The sequence below is a fragment of the Hippocampus guttulatus genome, chromosome 13 (genome assembly GCF_054856545.1).
Source record: "Hippocampus guttulatus isolate MCC_2025c chromosome 13, RoL_Hgut_1.0, whole genome shotgun sequence".
NCBI classification, from domain to species: domain Eukaryota; kingdom Metazoa; phylum Chordata; class Actinopteri; order Syngnathiformes; family Syngnathidae; genus Hippocampus; species Hippocampus guttulatus.
This window is the reverse complement of record NC_141273.1, coordinates 13,359,636-13,387,047: the sequence shown is the minus strand read 5'-3', so window position 1 is coordinate 13,387,047 and position 27,412 is coordinate 13,359,636. Positions and strand designations below refer to the sequence as shown.

Below are 27,412 nucleotides of genomic sequence, written 5' to 3'. Positions count from 1 at the left end.
TGGAAGGAGGAGTCCAGAACATTCAGAAAGAACTATTCCAAATTATGAACGAGAAGCGCAACATTTTCCAAAGCCTATCACTGTCTGCTTCCCTGTTCCCGCTGTATTAATCACCATGACACAGGCGAGGTGACTCAATTTTCTGCTCCCGTAGGTAAGGTGCGGCGGCATCGGAGACGGCTGGCGTGAGCCATGAAAACAGGCGGCTAATCTTTGCTTACCGGTGTAATTGAAATGCTATCCACACTGTAGGGTGCATTAAAGTCTGATAACAGCGGTTCCTGTGGCCAATTTAAGTAGCTCGGCTCGGAGGGGGGAATAAAGCAGAAGGGTGAGGGAGGAACGGGAGGGTGGGGAGGGCGGTGATAGATAAGGCTGACAAACCGGGCTAATTCTGCAGGCATGTTTCTCATTGTGATCCAAGAAAAAAATGAGACGAAGAGAAAAAAATGAATCGGAGAAGCAAAAAAAAAAAAAAAAAAAGAAAGGAAAGGAAAGGGAAAAAAAATCAATTGACCCTCGGGTGGCTTGTCGGCCCGCGCGCCTGATAAACCTAAAAGCTTGGTTAATGTGGGCCCGCCTGTACCCGGCAGATAGAGCACTTTGTAAATGAACCCGCTTTGATAAATATATTAAGGAAAGCTGCGAATAAAAGGCGCAGGCTTGTCATTTGTAAATAGAACCCCCCGCTACACGGAATTAGAATGATAAAATGGGGTTCCATATAATTAAGTTTGTGTAAGACCTGAAATCCGTGCAAATACCTTCCCGGCGCGCTGAAAGGAGCCTGTCACTTCAATTAATCTGAACATCACCCTGAGAATGTACGGAACCAAATTAAGCCGCAGATAAAACCGGGGCTAGTATTTTGATAAGTAATTCCTGTATCATTTCTTTGCTTCTGTGATCATTTTATTTAATCCACCACCCCCAGTTATGTGCTAAGCCGTCTACAAAGGCCTCACCGGCCTGGCCACCGCCACCTTAATCGCACTGTATAGCTGCCGTGCATCGGGGAGGGGGCGGTTGGCGCTTTTTGTGTGGGGGCACCCATGGTGGAGCTTGCGATGGCTTTTTGGGATGGCAAGGGTGGGCAAAAAGGGGGTGGGCTTGGGGCGGGGGGTGCTTGTGGGTGTGGGGGCTGCAGGGGTAGCTTATGATCTCCCTTAAATAGATCGCAGTCAATACATGTGTAACATGCCACAAAGAGGCGCTGACTTAAGCGATAACCGGAACATCCTGCTTGCTAACGCAGAACAATATTACCAAGTGTGTGTGTGTGTGTGTGTGTGTGTGTTTGGTAGGACGCATGCACATAAATGGATTCCACACTGTTTTTCCCATGGGGGTTAATTTCAGCCCTACTATACACATACAATACATATTTGTATTGCATGTAGTACTATTCCCATCATTCAAAGCATACACAACTCACACACACACACACACGCACACACACACGCACGCACAAATATGTTGTAACAATGCAACTAGAAGCAACCAGCTAGCCTTATTAGCCTAGCTGGTGAAGCTTGCTAGCACCACAATTATTAACTTAACCATATATTTGTGATGTAATAGTTCAAATTTTGAATAATGAGCTTACAATAAGTTACTGTGCAGCTGAGAAAAAGATGTCCACGTTGAGCTTGGATCCTGATACTTGGTATTGAACCGACTGCCAACAAGTGCAAAGCCTCACCCAGACCAACAGAATCAAGAAGCAACAGTGTCCCTTTCAAGCTGACTCACTCTCCATTTACCATTACGTTCATTCAAAAGCAATAAACAATAGATCAATACAAACGTAGCAGCGAGCAGCATTTAGCTAGCCTCCTTAGCTTTACTGCTAGTGCCAAGGATAGGAAAACGGCTCACGTTAGTGAAATAAAATGATACTTTTGGGTAACAAGCTAACAAAAGGATACCTTTGATCAGACAAATGTGTGACTGTTGGTTTTAAGGGATTCAAGTGGCATGCCCGCATTTCCGTAGCTTTACACCGATCAACGACAAAGACATCAGAAAGGGTTCTTGAAGATGGCTAGTTCGATCTATCAACAGCATGTAGGAATAGACCAGTCCAAACATTGCAACCAACTCACCTCGTTAGCTTACTTGCTAGCCCCATGGGCAGTAACTGACATTATCGATGTAACGGGAATCAAGGGACATTCTCTGTAGTTTCAATTATAATCATCCAAATACATATAGTCTGCTGCAACCAAGAGCTAGCGCCCTTGACTCATCTGGCTAGGCTGCCAGAGATTATACTGAGGCCTTTCATTAGTATCAAAAATGTATCAACATTTTTCCAGAGCTTGCCTTTATCTGTTTGCATTTGTCATTGCTCATGCAGGTGCAGATCCATGTCAAGACGTATATGAAGCCAAATATTCCCCACCCACATTTCAGAAGAATGAGGCAAGCGCAGGTTAAAATGTGGACTCACCAGTTGTTAACTTGTAAAATGGTGAGGCCCGTGTCTTGGGCTAGCTGCTTCTTCTGCTCTTCAGACGGGTACGGGTGCTACGGGAGACAACAAAAACAGACTCATTAGCTTCATAAATATAGACAGGCATGCCACGGCGTTAAATTCCTCGCGGTTTGCCAGTTGCTTTCGACATTTTTGTTTTCCCCCATGTTGGCTGCATTGGGCTGCTCCTCCTTGGTGACCTTCACCCAACCCCGCCGCTCCCTTTGCATGGTATAGACGTGAGCGGCAAGCACGTGTCCGCCCGCCGTCGACGCAAACACACATATACAATTGAGCTCAACCTGTCAGAGCTGGCTCAACAAGTTTGTCAAAACAAGTCAGCCTTACGGATTCCCCGGATCTTCACACTGACAATGCGTAGTCTCGACATGTATGCACATGGTCGAGACTTCATCGGTACATACGCCCTCCACAGTTTAATTCACAAGAAAATCCTGTTTTATTATTATATAGAGTTTTCTTTTCACGTGCCAACTCATAGTCTTCTTCTAACAGTCAGCGAACGTGATCAATTGTCACCGATGGCCATTTTGCTATTCAGTTCTTTGGCCGTGATGTTCCTAAGTAACGAGCCCCATCTTTTCATGCAATCCAACAAAAACGCCCCCCCGACACAAATGCGTTGATATTGTGACTCGCGAGGATGCTTTCGACCCGTCAACAGTCGAGACGTCATTGCTGTCGGCTCCGATGGAGGCAACACGGGCTGACGTGTGCATGGCGGGCCTTGGGCTGCTTTGCTATGAAGCATGACAAAACAACAGTGATTGCCACTGACAGATGTCTTGAAAGGCCAGATTAGGAGGCGAGTTGCATGCAAACGACACAAACGAGACACTGTGTTTGTGTGCGCGCACGCGCGCACACAAATATTCATAAAGTTGACACCTGCAAATCAGCGCAGGCACAAGAATCCCTTTTAAAAGATGACATTTAAATCCTCCTCGATTTTCAGGTGGTTTCAGGCTCCATTAACATTCTTTGCCTTCAAAGAAGACACCTACATGTCTTACCCCCCCCCCCCCGACCCCCAAGATGTTTCCTCTGCGCGCCCATACAAAAAGCAGATTAACGCAGGAGCGCCTGCGAAATGTTTTCAATTGTATTTTTGCATTGATTCTTTTTGTGCTGAGATAAAAGATGCACACCAAGGTAACAGAAGCGGGGGAATAAAAATCTCGATCTGCATCGATACCAAAAATATTTTGGGTCTTCATTAGCCTATTGCATAACCTTCCTCAAAATTTTGTGAAATCGGGTTTTAGTCGTTTGTGCTTGAACCTACTAACTAACTAACAACAACGACGACAAAAACGTCAGCATTTTGGCGTTTGTAACATTCCAGTCGTTTTTGCATTAACCTGGTCCCCGTTTTTCTTGTCGGCAAGAAATTTTGAACATGCGACGGTAAGAACTGTCTTTCCAACTTTTGTCTTTGCAACGTTTTGCAATGTTTTACAAACCCTGACGAAGATCCAAAATTTGCGATATTTGCAAGCATCCACCGCTTGGTGAAATACCAACTTAAATAGGCTAACTATTAAATGCTCGCAAAAAAAAAAACACAAAACACAGGAAACAAAATGGTGGGGGCAATTTAAGATGACATAAAATTTAAAAAACTTTATTCTGGATCCACGCTAAAACTGTATGGGTTCTTCCTTGTTTCTAGAGAAGATTCTTTAACAGCCTTTACGCTAACTAACAAACGGAAATTACAAAACAAAATGACAACAACAATAAAAAACACACACACACACACACACACAAACATCAGTAGTCCCAAAACTGAGAATGTATTTAGTTTTGGCTCTCGAGCCACACCAAAATTGCAACCTATGTAAATAAATAAATCAATAAATAAACATACTAGCCTCGGAAAAAAGTGTCTGAATCTGCAGCCAAATTAGTTTTTCTTGACCATGTTTTGCCCCTCTCAAGATTTTGCAAAAAATCATTTTGGCCGTTTTTACTTGACTCTGTAAACTCCCAAAACTCTTCATTGTGTTGACATGGAAACACTCTTATTTAATTAAAACCCGCTTTGAAGAATGCACTCAACGACTAGAGAAGCTCCCTTGGATTGCACAAATAACGACTTCTGTCTGCGCGGAGGGATTAACCTAACGTGTCGTCCTTTGCTGATATGTCAAATTATCGACAACGTAATACATAATGCACTTTTTTGATTGCCAGGTGTTGACAGTTCTTTGGCTTGTCAGATGGAACGACTTCACCGATTTACTCTTGTGTACTCGTGTGTGCTTGCACGCGGCCATGTGCACGTTGCAAGCTTATGAGTGACACAGATATGCCATTTTAACACCTCACCGCGCATGTTTGACGTGATTTGAGTTTGACGTGTTCCCATTTAGAATTTGTTTGGGCACAATTTTCAAGCAATTCGTGTGTTCAGAAAGTCGTTTTTTAGTGAAAGTAATGCACATGGAGTATGTGCCAGTTCTCTAATAATAGTTAAAAATCTGTATTAGCTTAAAAAAAAGATTTACTGAAAATTCACTTTTTTCTACAACATCAACTGGATATATCAGGTAGAGGGGAGCAATGAATGCTTGGAGATGATGAGCATGCATTCATTCGGAAAAAGGCGAAAGCATATGTACAGTATTTCAAATAAATGTACTCCCTTTGTTTTTGTTTTTTTGTATGGTACACCGCAAAACTGATCAGAGGCTAAATAAGGAAATTTGAAGGTAAGTAAACAGCGAGGAAGGCCTGGCAACTCAAGTTAAGAGGTGGGACGAGCATATGCGTGCAACAACATGTAATGTCTGTGCGGTCTCCACCCTTGCTTTCCATCATTACTTATGTGCTTCTCTGTGTTTTCGCATCAGCTTCGACCTCGGTCAAACTTGTGCCCTCCGTTTCCACCCAAACAGCGAGGGTGACATGGAGATTGGAAATGGGGTTGGGCCATTTACCTTGTATTATACGTTATGCAGCCTACGTCATCCATCCCCTGCGGCCTACTGATAAATACACGCGCCAAACGCCGTGTTCGTATGAATAATAATCATGAGTGGACGGAAATAACAAGACGAGATGTCTCATCAAAGGAGAGTGAGGTTGTTTAACACGACTGGCGGAATAGCTATGAACGAACGACAATGCTGAGTAACCTGCCAAACAATTTGTTTCCGGGGGTCAAACTGCAACTTACAGCATACACGTGTTGAAATAAACTCCAACATTTTAACATCAATACCTGTCGTCGAATATTAACACTCAGGGCTCTATTTCGGGGAATTTGGCAGAGCCATGCGGGGGCAGTGCGGCAGACCGAGGGCTCATCTGACAGCTTGGTGACAGAAAGTAGATTAAGCTTTAGACCAGCTAAAAGTAGGTCTAAGTTGTGGCTCAGGTTGCGTAACATGATTTTGGTGGATTTGATCGAAGCGCAGGCTGACAGATTCTGCGCTCCGTAGATTTGTGTGGTGGATGTCAGCACAATTCATTCATAAATAGGACAACAGTGCGCATCGACTGTGCTGCATCATTGTAGAAATTATTATCATCTTTGATATGTTTTAAATCACACCCCCACCCACCAGGCCACGCCACAGCTACGGATGGGTGGTTGATGGGGTGGTGTCACACAGAGATAATCGATCTGGGATGGAAGGCGGTCTCCAAGTGCCCACTTCACAGTAGCCAATTATACATCATCAGCAAGTGCAAATCTTCTCACAATTTCTTCTTAACGTACTTTGTGTGAGACCCGCACATCTGTTGATGCTCCCATCATTTATACCTTGCATTTGTCTCGCGCTGAATTTAAAAGGAATTTTGAGGCTGTGTTCACTCCCACAATGGCGGAAAATGCCCCATTCTATCTGCGTGTATCTACAAAACTACCAAAAGAAAGAAAATTCCACTCAATGCCACTTGTGTCTTTCTTTCATTCTTTGCTGTTTCGACATTCACATATTTTTAAATGTACATTGTTTCACCACCAGTACTTTAATTTCACCTTGAGGGGCTAATGAAAAATTCATTACATTGTGGCCGATATTTTGAGAACATTTTGAAGCCACCCGGATCAGCTTTTGGTAACATTTGGACAACGCTTTACAAGTTGTTGTATTTTGATTCTAAATCGTACAAACTCAGGGGAGGGGTCCTCCACACGAGTTCCGCTGACTTTGGTTCAGCCCCCATGCTCATGCCACCCCAACTGCTTTCTTACCACCTCCTCTATCGACCCCCCGCACCCCCCGCCACCCAAAGCTCTGAAAGCCACACTCACCAACCCTCCAACACGCCCTCTTTACGATTCTGACTGCAGGCCACCCACACTTTATGTTGTGGCAGCTTTGGGGCACACACACCAACGCACCATCACGCACAAACAGATGGACTTGAGAAGCGAGCCGCCATGGTGGGCCCGCTGGTTACGAGGGGGCAGCAGCCGTGAAATGACTGTTTAGACCTCCGAGGAACCTCGTCACGTTAATTGCGCCGCAGTGGAAGTGGGTGGGAATCGCAGATACCGCTCCCAGATTTTATATCTCTACCAAAGGATACCGGTCCACAGACTGGTGGTTGGGGGCCATTGAATTATGGGACTTGTAGTATCAGTTGGGCACACATTGTGCCAGTTAATACAGATATATGAAACTATTTTGCAGTCCAAAGTAAAAAATAATTTCAAGTGACAGTGTTGTAAAAAAGAAAAAAAAATCAAATGCATTATACTTGCTTGGACAGCCCTGAAATGATTCCACATCATCGCGAGCGATATGGACCGGAAAAAATAACCTGGGTTCATCTTTATCCAAATCAGTGGCCTAAACACATAAAAAAATTACATACAATATCGTACAAAAAAATTATAATTTAGAAACGTAGGGGGAGAAAAGAAAATCCTAGATCCTGCTTTAGCCAATAAATTTTATTTATTCATTGGATAAATTGGGGAGTAAAAAAACAAAAACAAAATCAACATACATATTTATCGGGTCACGCTGATGAAGTTGTGGGGATCCATTTTTGTCATATTTATTAAATTCTTTTGGTACAATAAGCACCTTTGATTTGATAGTATCATATATATATATATATATATATATATATATAAAACGACCACGGACGTTAAGACCCGAAAGCTCCTAACCATGCATGGAGGGTTCCATCCCAAATCCAGCACCCTGAGACTGTACGCAAGCCGAAAGGAAGGAGGCCGGGGACTAGTAAGTGTGAGAGCCACTGTCCAGGATGAAACATCCAAGCTCCATGAATACATCAAGGAGAAGGCTCCAACGGATGACGTACTCAGAGAATGTCTCAGACAATGGGGAACAGAGGATGAAGCGCTGGAAGAGGGACCATCATGGGAGGACACGGATGTACCACCGGACCATAACTGAAGTGGCCGATCTCAAGAAGTCCTATCAGTGGCTAGAGAGGGCTGGCCTGAAGGACAGCACAGAGGCACTCATCCTGGCTGCTCAGGGGCAGGCCCTGAGCACCAGAGCCATTGAGGCCCAGATATACCACACCAGACAAGACCCAAGGTGTAGGTTGTGCAAAGAGGCACCTGAGACGATCCAACACATAACTGCAGGGTGTAAGATGCTGGCAGGGAAAGCCTACATGGAACGCCATAACCAGGTGGCTGGCATAGTCTACCGAAACATCTGTGCGGAGTATGGACTGGAAACCCCAAGGTCAAAATGGGAAACACCTCCGAAGGTGGTGGAGAATGACAGAGCAAAGATCCTGTGGGACTTCCAGATCCAGACTGACAAGATGGTAATGGCGAACCAACCACATATCGTGATCATAGATAAAGGGCAGAGGAAAGCCGTTGTAGTGGATGTCGCGGTCCCAAGTGATGGAAACATCAGAAAGAAGGAACACGAGAAACTCGAGAAATACCAAGGGCTCAGAGAGGAGATGAGAGAGCCTGAAAGGTAAAGGTGACAGTCGTGCCTGTGGTGGTCGGAGCACTCGGGGCAGTGACCCCCAAACTAGATGAGTGGTTGCAACAGATCCCGGGAACAACATTGGACATCTCAGTCCAGAAATGTGCAGTGCTGGGAACAGCAAGGGTACTGCACAGAACCCTCAAGCTTCCTGGCCTCTGGTAGAGGACCCGAGCTGAATGAGGGACGGACACCACCCGAGGGGTGAGACGAGGAATTTATATATATATATATATATATATATATATATATATATATATATATACTGTATATATAGTATACAGGACAGATTTAGCACCAAAAAAATATTTTACAGCAAACACACACACACACACACACACACACACACACACTGTACGTAATCAGCTCGAGAACACAAACACCATGTGACACGATAAGGAATTGTATTAAACGTGCCGCAGCCTAAACCCTGACGATGTCTCTCTGTATCCTCCTGAGACTTTAGGACATGATTATTTTATGGAAGGAACACAAACACACAGGAAGACGCTATCGACAGCCCCACCTCCCCCAACTGCCTTGATTCCCTTGCCGCCTCCTCCGTCCGCCCAGCAGCTCGCTTTGACCAATAGCCTTAAAAGCGGCCTGACCGCAGTCTAATAAATAATTAGCGGCCCGAGATGAGAAGCTTCAATTGGTCAACTCGGATCGAAAAGCGCTTCGTTAATTAAGTTAAGGCCACCATGCTGACGTGAGCATCTTGTCTATCATCTCAAAACATGCACACAAACACATTAACACACACCCACACACACACAGGTGGATAGCATTGTGCAAGTGCATGTGATTGAGACTGAATTACAGAGGGTGTGATGTGTTTCCTTTTGCTGATAATGGCTTGACGAGGTTTAAGCCTGCAAGCTTGCAAGGGGGGAGGAGCACGCTCCCCTGGCCCGGACGCACTTTTTCACCCACGTCAACTCGGGCTGAACAACTCTGAAAAATGATCTAATTGCGATTTTGATCCCCAACATTGCGAATTAACATGCGATCACCCCCCCCCCCCCCCCCCCCAAGGTCCTCTATCCATCTGTGCCGCAAACATCCGGATCATTATACCGCATTCCATTCGTCCCTGCCTGATGATGTCGACCAACCCCTCGCACGCCCCCCCAGGACACTGCGGAGGACCCCTCCGATTGATGAATGACATCATCAGCGTGTGACATGAGTTATAGACGGCGGTCACAAGGTTGCGGTATGGCTTTGCGAAAACCTATTCCACGCTAATGACTCCAAGGAAATAGGCCGGGTATTGGCTGTTTACCCCGTCGCCACAACGACAAGGAAACGATTGGCCACTAATGACCGCTGTGGAGTCGAGGTGGAGTTTTATGACCTCAACACGAGGACCTTGTGCTGTCATGGCTGTTTGATTGGATATTTTGGTGCATTCGTGGTGTGGATTTCGGACTTATTTTCACATGATCATGGTTATTTTGGTGACAATGCTTACTCTCGGTTGCACATTTATTATTATTTATGATGAACCCTTCATCTATTTATTCTATTTCTTCCTTTGAAACGCTTTTTTCAATCTCCAAGTGATTTGGTTTTGGATGGCTTTTGTTGTGAATTTGGGGTGTGGTTTAACAGCAATATCCCTCGCACTGATTGGAATCGTATTTGTCTTTAATCAAAGTGACTGTAGGTTGATGGTCTTCTTCGCTGTCAGAAAAATGAATGCAATCAAATATGAAGAATGACATTTTAATATGAGATCTGCATGCGGCCGTCGGACGGGTGTTGGGGGGCGGTATTGAGATTGGCACATTTTAAATATCGACTCCCCATTATTATCGTTTCAATTGGCTGCGATGACAAATGACAAAGACGCGAATGCATATGAGCGTTGGATCAAAAAGATATGACAATAATGTTTTTCAGGATCAATCATGATTGTTTACTAGCTTGTGTGACTTTTTCGATGCGCTTTTCTTGACAGATTTCCCGGTCATAAATTTGAGAAAACAGTGCAAAATAGAAAGGCAGGTGACAACTAATGTGATCACATTGCTGTTCAAAGGAACCCACCAGCATGGAATTATTTTGAATCAAAATAGAAGTATGGAAAATATTGTAATTGAACTATGGTTTGGGATTTATTTATTTAGTAGCTCCCCCCCCCCCCCTCCTCTCTTTGTGGTCTTTTGTGAAAGTTAGTGGTGATTTTTTTTTCTTTTAAAGGCGAATATGTGTGTGTTTGTGGAATATGGATTAAGCAGCAACATCCGCCCGTGTTTATCCATCAACACAGGGCGGCCATTTTGCCACTTGAAATGAACTGAAAATGACATCACAGTGCCGAAGGTTCACCTTTTTGCTCGCGTTGGTCATATGACGTTTGCAACCTGCGCCATTTAGCGCTGTGATGTCATTTTCAGTCAACAGCAAGTGGCAAAATGGCCGCCCCCTGAGATGGAATAACACGGGTGGATTTTGCTGCTTAATTCATGTTCAACAAATGCGATAAATTTCAGAATAGCTTTAATCAGAACAGTTTTCGGTCAACTCTGTGTGTGTTGCGCGTGGCTAAAGGCTTTGTGACGCTCCATTACTGGGATACGGCCCAGTTTGTACATACTACATGATTTTACTACTACATCCTCACATGACTCTGTGGCTTATTAACACCTAAACAACCACCCACGCTTATAAAAAGAGCTCACTCGATGCCAGCCTGCAAACCGCAATCGCTACATGCCAACCGCTGATAACAACCAAAGAAAGTGCACTCATATCAACGCCCGCCCCCTCGTCCCTCCACCATGCACATTCAGAGCGTACCGCCTACTGCGCGAGGGGGGGCCGGCAGTGAACTGCCCTTTTGACAGTTAAAAAATGGTGATGATTGCAAACACAAGGTCGAGCCGTGCGGCCTGAGGCGTAAAGAGAAGAAGGGCTGCGTGTCTGACTATCTGCCGGTTAGCTTGGCGGTGCACCGCCACGATACTGACGCCGCTGGACCGGCGCCAGGATGCCCGTTTGCCCCGCGCCGTTCAGTCAGAGATGGTGCCAATCTGTGAACCCACAGTCGCAGTCGAATGGCTGAGGAGGGGGCGGGGGAGGGGCTTGGAGGACGAAAGGAGCCCCCGTGATTGTTGCGAGCTTGGCGAGGCTAAATAGCAATCACTCCCACGCAATCCCAAAGCAACTTCAGACTTACTTGCGCTGAGCAACAAAAAGAGAGAAACAGACGTTTGTTTACACATCGGCATCATATAAACACCTGAAGAACACGGGTGGGCTTTCGCCAGTATTGCGGATAATCGTGGAGGTCTTCATTGAACAAAAACATTCCCTCGATTAGTCATCAGGTGTGTCATCCATGTGTGAGAAAATAAACGCCGCCCTCGTTGACATGTGAGCCCTTGTATGGGTCAGTTCAAAGAGGCGATTCTTCAAACACTCACAGCCGTAGTTTGACCATTTCAACTGTGTTGCTCAACAGCAACAGCAGCACTGGCACCGGAACATTAAACAAATGAGGATGTCAGAGAGGGATTCAATAGGACCCGACCACCCTGGATTGTTTGAGGCTGATGCCGATTCCGATATTTGGCAGAGTAAAATTCCGACAGCAGATAAATAGGCCGATTAATTAAAAAATATATTAACACTATATATACAGTATAATGAATAAAATAACATGATCCTGCTGACCTCTTTCTAATATTGTGGCTGGGCTGGGTTTATTAGCTACAAGTACAGTATTATTAAATATTTGTATGTTGACGGTTCATTAGATGAGCGTAGGTGTACCTAATGTACACCTAATGTACCAGTAATCTATCGAAGTTTGCCAATAGTTGCGTTTTCATCTCATTTGTAGCCGGCAGCTGCAGAGATGAACCTATTTTAATGACGACGGAGCAATACGAACCACCCCCCGCATTCGCCTCCCTCCATCCTTTACAGATGGGAAGTGGAGGGGCTTGCTTCTGAGTTCTTCTCCTTCTTCTTCTTCTCCAGGCCCCAGCAGCTATGACTTTCTTGCTAACCCGTCTGGCCTCGTCTCATCGCTCCACCCTCCCAACCGTCGTTCAAAGCTTCCGCTGAAGCTGTAAGCCAGGTCCTACAGGGCAGGAATTTGGCCTGCTTTTTGCAGACCGGCCCCTGCTCGGCTTTGTTGTGATAACTGCCCGCTCAGGGGCACCCGGCGCTCTACTGACTCTCCGCCTCACCTCATGTTAGCAAACTACAACTCTCCTGTTAAAGATGTTTGGCTAAACCAAAGGGTTATTCTCGAAAAATAAGTGCAATGGTGTCATTAAAATACATTTTTATACCAGTCATTCGTTTGGGAACCACCAAAACCACAACCATTTTTTTTTAAGAGGGAAAACGGTTTGGTGTTGTCTCAAATCATAATAAAAGTGAATGTAAAGAAAGAAGCTTTCACAACAGGTAATGTGTATTTCACCATTTTGCTGATTATTGTAGCCAGCAGGAACTAGCTAGCATGAATAGCTTTGAGACTCCTTAGCTTGTTTTTGCTTCACCCAATTTTTTACTTATTCGAAACTGGTATCTACTTCCTCTTTTTGTTCCAATTCACGTTAGCTTGAGAAGCCTCTCAATCAGTATCGACAAATTTTTGGCCAACAAAAGACTTTGAGGTGGATTCTCTGTGAATGCTGCATTTGCAAATGAAATCTGCATTTTAGCTTCCTGTAGCTGCTAGCACGGATTGTGATGGACCTGCAACGTATACCGCTGAATGCAAAGTCACATGTGCCTTGAAAATTGATTTGCTGATCATGTGGGAAGTCCAAGAAAATTTTAAGTTACATCAATCAAGATTCCCCAAACATGGGACAGAAAATGTTTGAAAACAAATTCTCATTGATCAGAAAGATAGCAGAAAAGCTTACTGTAAAGGGACTTTATGTTATTTATCCTTTGTTAATATGCAGCATGTTAATATTATGGAACAACTTGATGTATTTTTCATGTCAGGTTTAAGCAAATTTGTTGATTTTTCCTCCCCAACCCTCACCCAAAGCCTGCTGAGCCTCTCCGTGCAACCCGACGAGCGCTAGCATCAGCCTCCCATGTAAAGCACTTGCCACTGTTGCCAGTCATAAAGTCATCGGGAGCAATAGCGAGCTAACTAAGCTTCTGAATAAACAGCACCGCCGTTTAATGACGTACGCACACATTGTAAAAGAAAGGAAACTGCAGTGATTTTCTCAACGGCTCAGAAGGGAACACACTGAATCACCTGGCATCATGTTACATTACAGCTCATCTATTGTAAGGAGACAATCTTGTTGGGACTTCATATTAACACACCGAAACTCCTTTCAAGGCCAATCCCTATTGTGTGCCTTGTTTGACTTGCCAATTCTGAGTAAAGTGGGGTTGATCTTCAGCTGGAATTGAAACAGATTCATTTGTGAGAGAAAGAAGAAAAGAGGATGAGGAGGGGAAGTGGATGGAAGGGAGGGGAAAGGGGGGGGGGGCTTGCGCTGCTCAAATAGAAGCTTCTGAGAGTTTCCACTTGACGGCTCTCCCTTTCATTGTGCATTAACTTAATGAGCAGAAGTATTGGGATACACAAGCCGAGCCTCTCTGCTCTCGCCTCTTCTGCCTCTCCAGTGAAAGGCCGCGGCGCTCGAACGGCGAGCCTCGGGACACGACGAGAGCGCAAGCACTTGCTGAGGACAAATGAGAACCCCCCAACACACACACGCACGCACGCACGCACTCCCGGGGGCCAACTGTGGAATGTCACGCCAATTTGAGAGATATCATAAGACATTTGTAATGTCATTTTTCTTTTTGTGTGTGTGTTCAGGTCACAAAAAAAAAAAAAAAAATCAAAAGGTGGTGGGTAACATTTGTCTATTAACCCCCCCCCTAGTCCCCCTCCTCAGCCGCACCCCCTCCCTTTTGCTCCCCCTCCGTGCTGCAAACAGCTGCGGGGGAAACTTCCTGTTTGCTAATGATGCTAAATGCGCTCAAGTCAGCCGTGTCAAATTTTCCCTCCCTCTCAACCGAGCGAGCTGGAGAAGAAAGATTTGCCGTGCTCTCCTCCAGTGGCTTGTCCGTGTCAGTCAGTACGTTGACGTGGTCATCGGGGGAGATCTAATGATTGGAATTGCATGCGCCATGTTGTGCAAAAGTCGGAGGTCATCGAAAAAAAAATGGTCATATTGTTTTTAGATTACACTGGTCAACGGCAGATTTTAAGGCTTTATGTTTCCCTTACTGACATTATTTTTGAGGATTTGTGATTTTTTTTTCTTCTTGCACGTCAGGTTTTTGAGGTGTGTTCGGCTTGCGCAATACGGATTTGACCGTGTGCTATAGCATTTCAGAAAAAAATTCCACCTGTTGCTGAACCTAAGTCTTGATTGAAAAATATTACTAAATATATGACTATATTGCACATGATCTTGTTGGTCTATTTGTATTATTATTATGAAAACCAGATGTGCAGCAGTTGGAATTGGCGCAAAGAAAAAAATTGTCTTACTTGCATGTCTGATTAAAAAAAATTAGGAAAAACTTTTTGGATCAGGATTATTACAAAATTAATATTAAAACATTTGCTTTATTGCCACTATTTTTAAATGTTGATCATGTAATTTCAGTGTCTGCAGTCCTTTATAATGTATTTTTGAATTGGATTAATTCTTAAGGACGTTACATTATGAATGTTAAAATATGATTATTGTGACCAAAAACACATACAGTACACGATCAGATAAATGAGATCAATATAACAATATGTTCTTATTGCAATAAAATTCAAAAGATATTTTCAAATCGAAATAAAAATGAACATCCTTCAAGGCTTTACATTGGAAGTATGAAAGCCGTCCAACTTGAGCTCCAGTAAAAAGCACGACTGATTAAGTCGATGGGAAGCAAAAGTGCATTCATGCGAGATTCCAAGTAACATGCATGAAAACAAAGCCGGCCCAGCCTTTCCTCAGCGCCACCCTGCCCCAACCTGTTGTGGCTGCAGATTTTTTTGGGGGGGGGGGGGGGGGCCCTCTCAAACATCTTCCCATTCCTCCTTTCATCTCGTCAAGACGCTGTCTCCTGTCATTGCTCAACACAGCCGAGGGCGGCCTGACAAAAGCCCCGAGGAGCCTTCACCCTTTTTTTTTTTTTTGGCGAGATGACGTGCGACGCAAGAAGATGAAGAAAAGCGAACAGACTCGATTAATGGCGGAGCAGCGTTCCTCCGTACTTCTTTCTCCCTCGGTCTTAGGCTCAATCCTGCCCGGGGGTGGTGGGTGGGGATGGGAGGGGGCGGAGGGGTTAGGGCGAAGGCCACCTTTGACCCGGCTGGCCCGCCTGCCTCGCTACAGCCCTTTCGTTTGTTAGGGGCTTTATCCACTGACAAAGCAAAGCAGGAAGTTGGCAGCCAACCAGCAGCCCCACGGGAGGATGACCATCAGCTAGCTCAGCTTACCGCTTATTACAGGATGGCGGGACGCATGCATGCATGCGTGTGTGTGTGTGTGTGTGTGTGTGTGTGTGTTCTTAAATGCATAAATGTTGTGTGGCGGAGAGCAATGAGGGTAACCTTGTTGTCAGGGCTGCTATTTTTTACCCCTATGGCTGCGAGCGACAAATGTCCCCACGCGCTACAAGCTAACCCGATCAGCTATGCGTGTTAGCGACAATCGGGCAAGCGTCCGGCCACGCTGGATGGACTCAGAAGACCTCAGCACACTTCACTTGGCGCACCCCACCGCCCCCTGCCCCCTCTCACGCCCACCCCCTCCAACGCCAGCCCTTGGGCTCATTGCAGCTCACTAAAACATTAGATCATAAGACGACTCCACTCCATAAAAGTCAGGTAATTCATACTTTATTTATACACCTTGGCGTTAATAAAGCTGATGAACTTTCACTACTCGAATCTAATGGGCCATTTCGCCGAGGGGCCACCGCGCCTGCCGTTTCCCTGCTCGTCTTCTTTCGACTCCACATTGCCCGTCGGGAGAAAGTAAAGCATTAAAACGTCGTGTTCTGCCACGGCTGTATATATGTCGTGAACATTGACAAAACTATTTTTTAAGAAAATAGTCTCAAAAACAGACCGTAAAGTGAAATTCTGCAAGCACATATGAAAAATGCTGATTTGAACAAATAACAAACAACGTAGTCACAGATAGTCAGAAAACTACATTTAGTAAAAAAAAAATGAATACACTGAAAATGTAGTTAGTTGGCCCATGAATCAAGAAAGAAGCATATAGTTTGATATGGAGTTAAGGGTTGATGTTGTCCGGAAAGAGAAAGCCATATTCACCCCTTCTGCACTTTTTACGAACAAACCAAAAGAAAAAAATATGAATTTTTGGTCTTTCTCTCAATCTGGGTTGAACAAGAAGGTCATTGACCTCCAGGCCTAAAGCGATAGCGTGACGGCTTCCCGGCTCGGGAGGCTGTTGACAAGTGTCTGTGTTCTTTTCAACAACTCGTTGAACCACCCCCACCGCCATCTCCCCTCCACCTCCCCACGCCATCTACCCCTTCCCTTCTCTGGAATGTAACACAACCGCTCGCTGAGGTAACCCAAGCACCTCCCCTCATCCCATCCTTCATTTACAGAAAAAAAAAAAAAAAAAAAGCTACGATGGACAGAAAAACATGGTCGGAGAGGAAGACCATCTGTGGGTGTCAGACAGCTGTCGCCCATCTCCCAATTTTGAAACCCCCTTTCTCCCCCCCTTCTATGTCTTTCCCTCGCTTTAAGATTTGCTTCTGGGCCCGTTGCCTGCACAATAATTAATGATGCAATCCAGCGGAGGGGAGGGCGCGTGACCATTCCGGAATGCCCCAGAAAAAAGAAAAAAAAATCGGAAAAGATGCAAGAGGTAGAGAAGGACATAAAACAGGCAAGACGGTGAAAGAAAGAGACTGTTGATAGCCGTTTCCTCAACAAGCCTCAACCTAGTCTTCCCCTGAAGTCTAATCCACCCCCACCCGGGTCCCCCCCCCTTTACTTTCCATCCTGATGGAAGGATCGGGGGGCCTGACCTGTCTGGTGATTGATGGTAATGTCTCAGGAAGTCATTTTCCCCGACAGCACCCTGCCGCCTTTCACCAGGCCCGGTGCAGAGGTGAGGCCATCACATGGATCCTTTTAACTCTTTGCTGGCCAGGCCTCCCCGAGACTTTTCTGAGCCGGCTATCTCGGGAACCCCCCCCTCCCCAAAAAAACATCGGCGTCACTCAGCACACCCGAGTGTCCTACTTTCAGATTGGGTGACACACACACACACACACACACACAAAAAAATCCCATCCCAAAGTGCATCCACCGAGCGGCCCCTAATTCAGGTTGCCGGGGATGGATCCCCGCGACTCCATTACTGTCAGCGCTTACCACCTCCATTATAGCAATTAGGAGGTTCTAACACTTGGAATGCTTTTGCTACGCTGCCCAATTGCTAACATGTGCCCCGTCTGGTGGCTTCTCCCCATGCGCTCGTTGTCATTTTCTCAGCGGCGCGGCCGTTTTACACAATCCCACTGTCTGCTCTCTCTCGCTACATTTGTTTTCTTAAATCCACTCAAACTGCGCCTTGAAGAGATCCCTCTCCCTTTGAGTCCAAATAAACCGAAAATGATCCGTGAAGAGGCTCGCCGTCCCCTTTGCTTTCAATAGGCGTCATTAGTTTTTAATATCGGGCACGAGGAAGCGGAGGCGGTGGGGATAGCATGAAGATAATCAATGGAGAGAGGCTCGCGGCCTATTAATCTCCCCCAAAGGATTGCGGGTTAATACGCGTTGTTGCATAGGCAAACACGGCTGTCTGGCGAACACATCTGTCTGCCTTGGATGGGCTACTTAATGAAACAGCCAGCGCTTGGCCATCGTGATGGATGGCGTCCCGTCGGTGAAAAATGACTTTCTCATAGACAGAGTTACACGTGATGGAGCTCCGGTCCATATCACCAGCGACAATTTAGAACCATTTTAGGGCCGCTCGAGCAAGTATAATGCATTTTATGATTATTTTTAAACTACTTATTTTATTTTGGGAGAATTTTTGGGGGCGGGTGGCAGAGCATATATGAAAATTTTTATTGGTGTAATGGTGGTAGCGGAACATGTATAGCATAGACATTATTCTTAACGAAAGGGAAAAAAATGTTTTTCACAGCACTATGATGTAAAGTAAATAGAAGAAATATTTTGGTATGATGCATGGATCAAAATACTTTTACAAAGCAAAAAAACCCCCAAAAAATTGTCAATATTATTGTGAACCCTATGACTACAGTTGACAGTTTATTATGTTATCAGGTTACAGATTATCATTATTGGTGCATGAAAGGATTAAGATAAAAAAAAAAATGTGCACAATAATAGAGTAAAAGAGTTTGTCTCATCAGTTAAGGAAGCGCACACTAGTTCCTTACGGGATATTAGCTTAGCTTCTTAGCTAAGCTTCTTAGCTAGCCTCCCCCCGCGTACAGTGGCCTTTAAAGGACAAAAGGTGGTTTATAAAGTTGTAAAAGTCTAATTTATGAGCTCGCCGTAATTAGATGTGTCACTTTAATACGGTCAACGTACAATATTGACTACCTTATGAGTCTTTGCCTCGACTTTCACCACCTAAAAGTCGAGCCTCAAACAGTATTGGACTATATGCCTGACATTCCGATGCCAGCCTGAGCGCCCCGAAAGTTCAGCAGCTGTGTTCGGTGTACAATGAGGGTGCAACGCATGGCCGCCGGAGCGGCTCGCCGTTGCGATCATATCAGCGCATCCTAACATGAAGCGGACCGATTTGAAGCACACGGAGACAAGCTAAAAGAGTTTGTCGTACAGTCCTGAGATAATGAAGCGGATGAAACCAGAGGCAGCTGGGCCCAGATAAGCAAGGCCCGACGAATGTCTTTTGTGTCCACTCGTGTGCACGTATGCGTGAGCTGGGACATGCGCGTTCATTCCAGGTCGAGGTGACCCCCTTTGCCAGGCCGAGCCCTGTAACTGGATCTCTTGCTAGCTTTTCTCCCGGTGTGCTAAACAGCTACCTGAAGACCGGATTAGCCCGCTTTGACCCGGCCCGGGAGGTAACCGAGACACAACACCGGAGGCAAACGTGAAATGTACACCGTCACGTGTGGCGCAGCTAGACAACAAGTGCAAACAGGACATGGACAGGACTAAGAGGATGACTTTGGTAAAGATGTCACCGGTGTTTGTTGTTGTCGAGCGAAAACAAAGCATAAAAGCGCCTAAGACGAACGAGGATCGGCGCCCGAGAACCCGACGCCTTGGGATGACTCACATTTGGGCCGATGACTCAACACTGACATCGTCGGCGACGCTCTGACGGATGAACGGCGCTTCGTTCATTGGGTTGCGGGTGCCCTTAAAACCCCCTTTGAACTTGTAAATTGCCCGCTGGTTTCAGTAATGAACATAATGAGGGGGGGGGCTTCCATTTGGAGATGTGGAGCTAATTACGCATTTTCATTTTCTGCATCCCTCTCGGAAAAAGCGAAGGGAAGACAGGTATTAGGGGCTAGGCGATGCCCTGGGTTGGGAGGCTGTTGTCGTCATCTAAATACGCGTACTGGCTGCTTCACGGGCTTTAGCGGGGTGCTTTGCGTGTCAGACGCCGCAGCCTTGGGGATCCGCGGAACCAGCGATCAATAGTCAGACGGATTCACATCTGCAGCCAAAAGGCCTACATTTGGATTTATATATTTGATTCTTTTCTTTCTTTCTTTGATTTTCCACTGCTTCTGACGTCGGGAGTTCTTCTTTTTTTTTTCCTCCCTCTGTATCAGCATGTGGTACAGCTTTTGAACATTCAGGGGTTGCCGTCTATGATACTAATAACGGGGCAGCCGTGAAGAGCCTCTTTCACAAAGAGATCTGCAAAATTGGCACATCAGAGACCTAACAGATGTATTCACCTGTTTTTTTTCTTGTTTTTTTTTTCCTTTTTTAACACAATGAAACCAACAAAACAGGACACTGCAATGAGCACATGCGCACTTTCACAGAGCGACGTGGCTTCCCGCAATCTGATTATTAAACACGCGGTGATGTCAGCTCTGATGTCTAGCGTGACGTATGAAATATTGTTCAGAAAAAGAGGACGGATGGGACTCAGGTGGTGTTAAGCTAACGCTGCGGCTTTCCGTTATCCCCTTTTCAAACAGCCGCCATCCTGCCTGCCCTCCTCCGCACGACCGCCGAAGTTGACAATCGCACGTTGACTTCAATCCTACAGTCTGTCACCCCAAAAGCAACCAGCAAGGAAAGAGGCTTGTGAACAATAGCATCCGAGTTCCGAGACACACCAACTTCCCCAAAAAGCCGACGGCTGTATTGTGTCAACGGGGGACCCACAAATCTTCAGATTCCTCAAAGAAGTGAATGTGGAAGAGACAATAACCGGACCACGGTGTGACATTTATTGGACAGATTTCTCCCACCCCGTTGTGTTAAAAGCCAAGCTGTGGTCTGACAGGCACGTTATAATAAAGCTGAACAATATCTCAGATTCAAAACAGCATCATAATGTTGTGGGATGCAATTTGTTGGTAGGCTTTGTTTTAATTTTTTTTTAGCATAAACTGAACCCATAAAACCCCAAACACTTATGTCGAATAAATAGGATTTCGTTTCTTGTAATACAGCTGAATTTATTGCTTGTGTTTTGTTTAGATGGAAAGAGGACCGTGAAAAAAACAAAAATGGCTCGTTAACCCTTTCACGGTAAGCTGTCCACTGTCGAAATCGCAATTTCGAGTACAACAAAAAAAAACAAACGCAATTCGACTATTTTTTCATCAAAATCATTCAGCCCTCTTAAATGAACCTAAGAATTATTATTTTTTGTGTGTGTAAAACTGGACACAGTTCTCCAAAAATATCCCTTCGCGAGGTTCTGCGCGAAAACGCAAACAGATGCAATTTTGCGCGATCGCGTTGTAAAGGAGGCTCGCTTGCCACGTATTTACAAAGTCAGGGTGTGTACAAAAGAGCTCATAACCAACTAGGCATTCGCTTCACTGTCTCCCCCAAACAGGCCTGAGCAGCAGGGCATTCTGGGTAAATGTTTGGTTGCAGACAGGGTCCACGGAGGTTGGCGGCTAAAGGAGCAACAAATTGACCCGCTCAGCCTCAGTCTTTGATGAGCAACTGGGATCATAAAAGCGGGTCGGTGCGCTCAGACAGGGAAGCAGAGAGGATATCAATGGGGGGGGATGAAAAGGTGAGGAAGTGGGTTGAGGGGGGGGGGGGGGGGGGAGAGGTGAGAACAAGAGACGTGGCTCCCAGTTATAAGGACCCCACTGTGCAAGAATCCTCAGCGCGCGCCTCTGGATGGAGCGGTGAGGCAAAACAGAGTGTATCAGAGAGGAGGTGTGGGGGCAGAGTTGGGGGGGGGGGGTTAGAAAAATCACAGGGAATGGCAGTTGTGGGATTTGGTGCAGTCAGAGTCCCATGACAAACCAAACAGTGAAACACGAGGTCTGTTTTTGATTTGGACTCACCGCCTCCCTAACCCTCAACCTTTTCTTTTCCCTTGCTTTTTTTTTTTTTTTAAAGCCTGCTTCCACCCTTACACTTCTTCCGTATGCATGATCTTCTTCTCTGGGTGTGAGATGCATATCAAAAGCGGAATTGAGGCCTGCAGCACAATCCCCATTGGTCGCCAGCATGCAGCAGAAGCAGCCACCGCCAACTGGGGGTGGGTGGAGGGGGTGGGGGGTGGCGAGGCTCGCCTGCAGGGCAGCGCCCACGGAAGGTTAAGGGCTAATTTGAGGAAACCAACTCTGAGATGCGAAACCAAAATCCGCTTACATATTTTTGCTTTGAGCCCTGAAAGGTCACACAAGTTAAAAAAAAAAAAAAACGCCCCTGCGATTCCCGAAATCAGCCATGGCCATCTAAATAAGACCCCCACCTAACCGGGGGCATGTACGCTATCACAGGCTACCTTACGTGGTCTGTAATTACAGATGACATCATTCACTCTGCTTTTACACAGACTTAAGGCGACCACATTTTGGATCTGTGTTATGACTACATGGACGGTGGTGGCTGGGAATGCAGCCCCCGTTTCCACAAAGTGGTTTGCAGCGCTAATTCCATTCAGGCTGGATATCTGACGATGGGGAAAATGAAGGCTCAATCAATGGTTCTGAAGCAGCGCGGTGGACTCGTGGTTAACACATCTGCCTCACAGCTCTCAGGTCCGGCTTTCGTTGCAAGTTCTCACCATATATATATAGATATATAGATATAGATATATATACCTGTATATGTATATGTATATGTATATATATATATATATATCTACAGTATCAAATTACCAGCATAATAAATTAGCATCTTTTTTTTTCCCCAAAAATTTTAACCCTTTCATGCACCAAAATTAACCCAAAAGGGTTAAATTAGCGTTTCTGTATTATTGTTATTATTTTTTTAGGTGGTATTGTGTTGATGTCAGTGTTCAGTGGTATACGGTGAGACATCAGTCAGAAGGTAGAATCCGATCAAAAAACGGGATCATCTGCACTGTACCACTTTTTGTTATTATTTACCCTCCCGAAATAATCGCATGTTAAATCGCAATCACAATATTGAGGGAAGCGCGATTGTTTTTCCGAAATCGTTCAGCGCCACAAGCGAGCACTTTTTCTCCTGCCAAGTGTCGTTCGTAACCTCAAAATGCGGTATGCCAGGACCGTCGTAAAACCGAGGAGCCCCCTGTATTTCCCCGTGTCTGTTGTGGGCTTTAACGGTGGGTTAAATGTGCAGATGCCGCTATTGCCAATCTGCCTGCGCAAACCAGCCACGGAAACGAAAAACCAGAGACTCGTGTTTCCTGTTACAAAGCGCATGGTGGTGAACCAAACTTGACCGCTCGGTGGAAACGTGGCTTTATTCTCAGCGGAGCGTAAATCCCCACAGCATTGGAGTTCTGGGTGAAGATTGTCAAAATCCAAAACTCTTACTCCACTTTTCCGCTTGGAGAAAAACGGGTTGTGTCGAAACCCTCGTTTTTTGTTTCTTCATGAGGCTGCAACGGCGGGATTGAAAATAAACCTAAAGGGCCAGTCAGGGAGGGGAGATGGGGAATAAATGGGGGAGATTTGGGATGGTATTTGTGGTGGGGGGCAGGAGGGGGGGTGGGCAGCGAGGGAAGGGATTACGGCCGCTTTCCTTGCATTTCCCCATACACAAAACATATGGCGCTCATCTAGATGAAAAAAAAAAAGTGCGGTACATGCTGCTTTACGGAGGCGCACGCAATCGTCATACTATATATGTCAGCGGATTGCGCGTGATCTTAGGTGGCTTTGAAGTGGAACTTTGACAGATCTGGATTAGGGGGGGCAAAGTATAAAGGTCCGACGGCGGCGAATGAAACGCACTCAAGCTTATTACAAGTACAAGCAAAGAAATCACCCCTAAGCTTTGGCCGGGCTCGGTGTGACGCCGGAGTTGATGTGGCCCGCAATATAATTATACAGACTGTGAAAAAATGCGACGTCACCGGATCCCGCTCGAAACTTTCACTCGGCCTTTTGCCGTTTCTCATCTATGTATAAATGAAGAGCTCTTGTGAAGACGTTTAAGGGTAATCGAGTACGATGCTCGCCGTCGGTTTCAAAGAGCAGATGGTGGCCATTGAGAAGCCGCCAGACAATAGCGAAGGCACCTCCTCCACGCCATCTTTATCAAAGCCCCCCCCCCCCCCCCCCGAAAAGGAAACTGGCTTGTCCAATTGTGCCTAATGTCTGTTGGGCAAACAAACTCACACAAAGCATTTGTGGGTATTGTCACTAAAGTAACGTGATGACTTTCTTTTTTTTTTTCTTTCTTTCTTTCTTTTTCACCATTAATAGTCGCCCGTTTCGGGCCCCGTGGAAGCAAAACGGTTACCCGGGTTGCCATGGGTGACCGGAGAGGTGACTTTTGGGCTGCGAGGCAAACAAGCACATGACGGATTAGTGTGTGGGCCTCCTCCAGGCCTGCACCTTTGTGACCTTTAGGAGCGTCCCTCCCCTGTCTTGACGCCATTTTCAAGCCCCTAAAACCTTCTCCCTGCTTCTCCTTTGTCCTGGCTTGAAAATCTCTGTCTTGAAAACGTCAAATACTCCTTGAGACCATATCGTGAGGACAGCAGAAGCCAATGCGTCGGATCTTTTTTTTTTTTTTCAAGACGGAAGAGCTGTTCAAAGTGTTTGCAGATGTGTCGCGACCAGTTATACGCTGCTTGGATGAGAAGAAGAGTGGCCGACACAGGCTTGGGGGCCTCATGCAGCTTTTTGGCTGTCAATCAGCTCAGTTCAAACTCAGTCATCAGGGTTGAAGATCAAGAGCAAAAAGTTGGATTGATTTGAAAAACTTTTGTGTGCTGGTCAGCAAGCAGTCCAATAGCTGCTTTGACACTGGCGGGCCGGCCGTCTTTTTCCTGGCTTGCTGCCGTATGTGTAAGTTCCCGGGCGACAATAGTGTAGAGAAAACTCTTAAAGTGAAAATGATTGAATTTCACTTAATTGGTCAGAAAATTATTGATCCATAACAAATAATGGACTATGTTGTTGATCTATCTATGCCACTGAAAAAACAGAAAAGCGAATAAATAATCAGAGTCTGTAATTGATAGGCTGCCAATTTTTGGGACATTTTTGTTTGGTGGCGTGCCCATGGGATTTTTGGGAGTTAAAATACGTGCCTGGGCTATAAAGGTTTGGAGTCAGCAATGTAAGGTGTCGATGTGGGGTGGGGTTAAGGGGTTGAAGTCAAATCGCAAATTTGCCCACGTGAAAACGGAAGAAACTCTCTCTGAGTGTTTGGATTGCATCGAAAGCAATTGTTTGATGTTGCGCTGATGTTACCACGCATCTCATTATCTGAATACGGGTGTCATGATTCTGTTCTTGTGTCTCCAGCAGGTGGCAGAGGGGGGGGGGGGGCTGCCCTCCAGCATGCACACCTGTTGCCAGTGTTTTTAAATTGTGCCGTGTATTTAATCCTGCCTCATTTCCAAGTCTCCGTCGGATTATTGACCTTGTTTGCTGCTCATGCTCGAGTGTTGTTTTCTAGACCTCTCGTTTTTTGTCATTTTTGCTCTCTTGTCCCTCGTTTGTAAGTATTGATTTTATTTCGTCTTTGCTCTCGATCTTGTTTTGTATTCGTGTAATTGGACTCTTGTCGTTTTGTTAATATTCTCGGTTATACTATTTTCACAAGCGCTTTTCGTTTTTTCTGGATCCTTGTGACCAGTGATTTCTGTTTCTACACTGTCGGTGCGCTTTTTTTCAGTAAATGAATATTTTTGTTTCGGATTTTGTGTCTACATGCGTGTGGGATCCAATCGCCATTCAGTTCGTCCGCGAATTGTGTCAATGGGAGAATGTATAGCTCGGACTAGGTCGGAACAATTTTGAAAAAAGTTATGGTTTTTTTTTTCCTCTCACCTGGATTGTATTTTTAGTGGTGGTGTTGGTCATAATCCAAAATGTTTTCCTTCAAATATTTTAATTCACTGTCCGTTTGCATCGTAAGCTATTGTTGCTACACGTGCAATTATCTGAATGCGTGAAGCTTGCAGCAGCTGTCGGAAAATGCACTTCGGTCACAGAGTTCTGTCTGAAAGGCACAAGCAGATAAATTCTTCTAAAATGAAGGCAACCTCTTTTCGTTTTTTTCACAGCACAATTGTATTATTATTATTTTTTTATTAGAAACATCTACGTTATATACTGTTGCCGTGGTACTTTGGCCTGTTGGCCTTTTTCGACTCATCCAGCCCGTCCGGATTAAAAGGACGACAAGAGCTCAAACAAAAGGGACAATACAAACGAAGACCTCGGCAAACAAGCTTTTTGCGCCGACGCGTACACTTGTTTATCATATGGGACAAACATCCGTTGCCAGGGCCCGGCCTGGCCTGGCCCGGACTGGCCTGCGCCCATGTCTTGTGAATGACCCGGGCTGTTTCTTTTATGTGCATCTATAAAAGGGCGGTTGAGAGAGCAGCTCCCATAGGAGGGCTCGACCTGGCGATGACACCCTGTTGTCATGGAGACTAATTCTACGTTGGGCTGGGGATGGGGAAGGGGAGGAGGAGGAGTGGGCAGAAGCATTGTCACTGGTGTATCTAATGATGTTTGCAGCACAATGCACTCATCTCCTCGCAGAGTGGGATGTGTCCTCACTAGGGTTAATCACATGGCTCTGACCGACGACACAAGAACAGTACTGTATACTTTTTTTTTTTATACTTGATGATACACTCCACAGATGTACGTTACAATTGGGATTTTGAGCAGCATTCTCAGGGAGGACAAGTTTCATCAATTGTATTTAGTTTTTTAAAATCAAAAGTTCTGGAAGCTTACATGTTTTGTCGTGGTGAATTTTTTGCTTTAAAAAAAGTCATTTAAGTTGGAGCAACTTTCAAATAATTATATATCGACAATTAACGAAACAATGTTGGTTAGCGCAAGAAAGCGAGCCAGCTTTTTGCTCCAAAGTAATCCGCTGAGTTGTTTTCACTCATATCTCGGGTAACCGAGACAAAGCACAACAGTCCTGTCAACTCTTCCTTCTTTGTTGCGAAATGCGGGGAAGTCAGTTTCGAAAACAGCAAACCTTCAAGTGTTGCAGATTGATATTTATCCGTTTCCTAACAATTGTGAGAAATCACGAACAGAATCACTTCACCGGTTCATGCACCTTGAAACCAGATAACATGCTAAGCTGTCCACTGTAGTCACCCCTGTCCCTGAAAGGGTTAAACCCAAACTAAAACCCCATGAAACACGATCAAATCTCAATAAAAGCTAAAATTATTAAAAAATGTGAATAAAGACTTGTTTTGTGTCCCCCCCCCCCCCCCCTAAACGTTCCACCATAATAATACAACTACAATCTGCCATTGACAGCATTTCCTTGCCTCAGTCCGAGCGCTTTCAAAAAAAGGGATGTATCGCT

At 45.4% G+C, this 27,412-nt stretch overlaps 1 protein-coding gene across 9 annotated transcripts in view; it reads right to left on the bottom strand.

Annotated features, from left to right (window-relative positions):
* The window catches only part of meis2a (Meis homeobox 2a), a 102,741-nt gene that overhangs the window by 29,339 nt on the left and 45,990 nt on the right, over positions 1 to 27,412 (bottom strand). For all 9 annotated transcript variants that reach the window (XM_086126862.1, XM_086126864.1, XM_086126863.1 and 6 more), the window contains exon 9: positions 2,453 to 2,529. In XM_086126862.1, the coding sequence (XP_085982988.1) occupies positions 2,453 to 2,529 (77 nt within the window). The remainder of the gene's footprint in view (positions 1 to 2,452; positions 2,530 to 27,412) is intronic.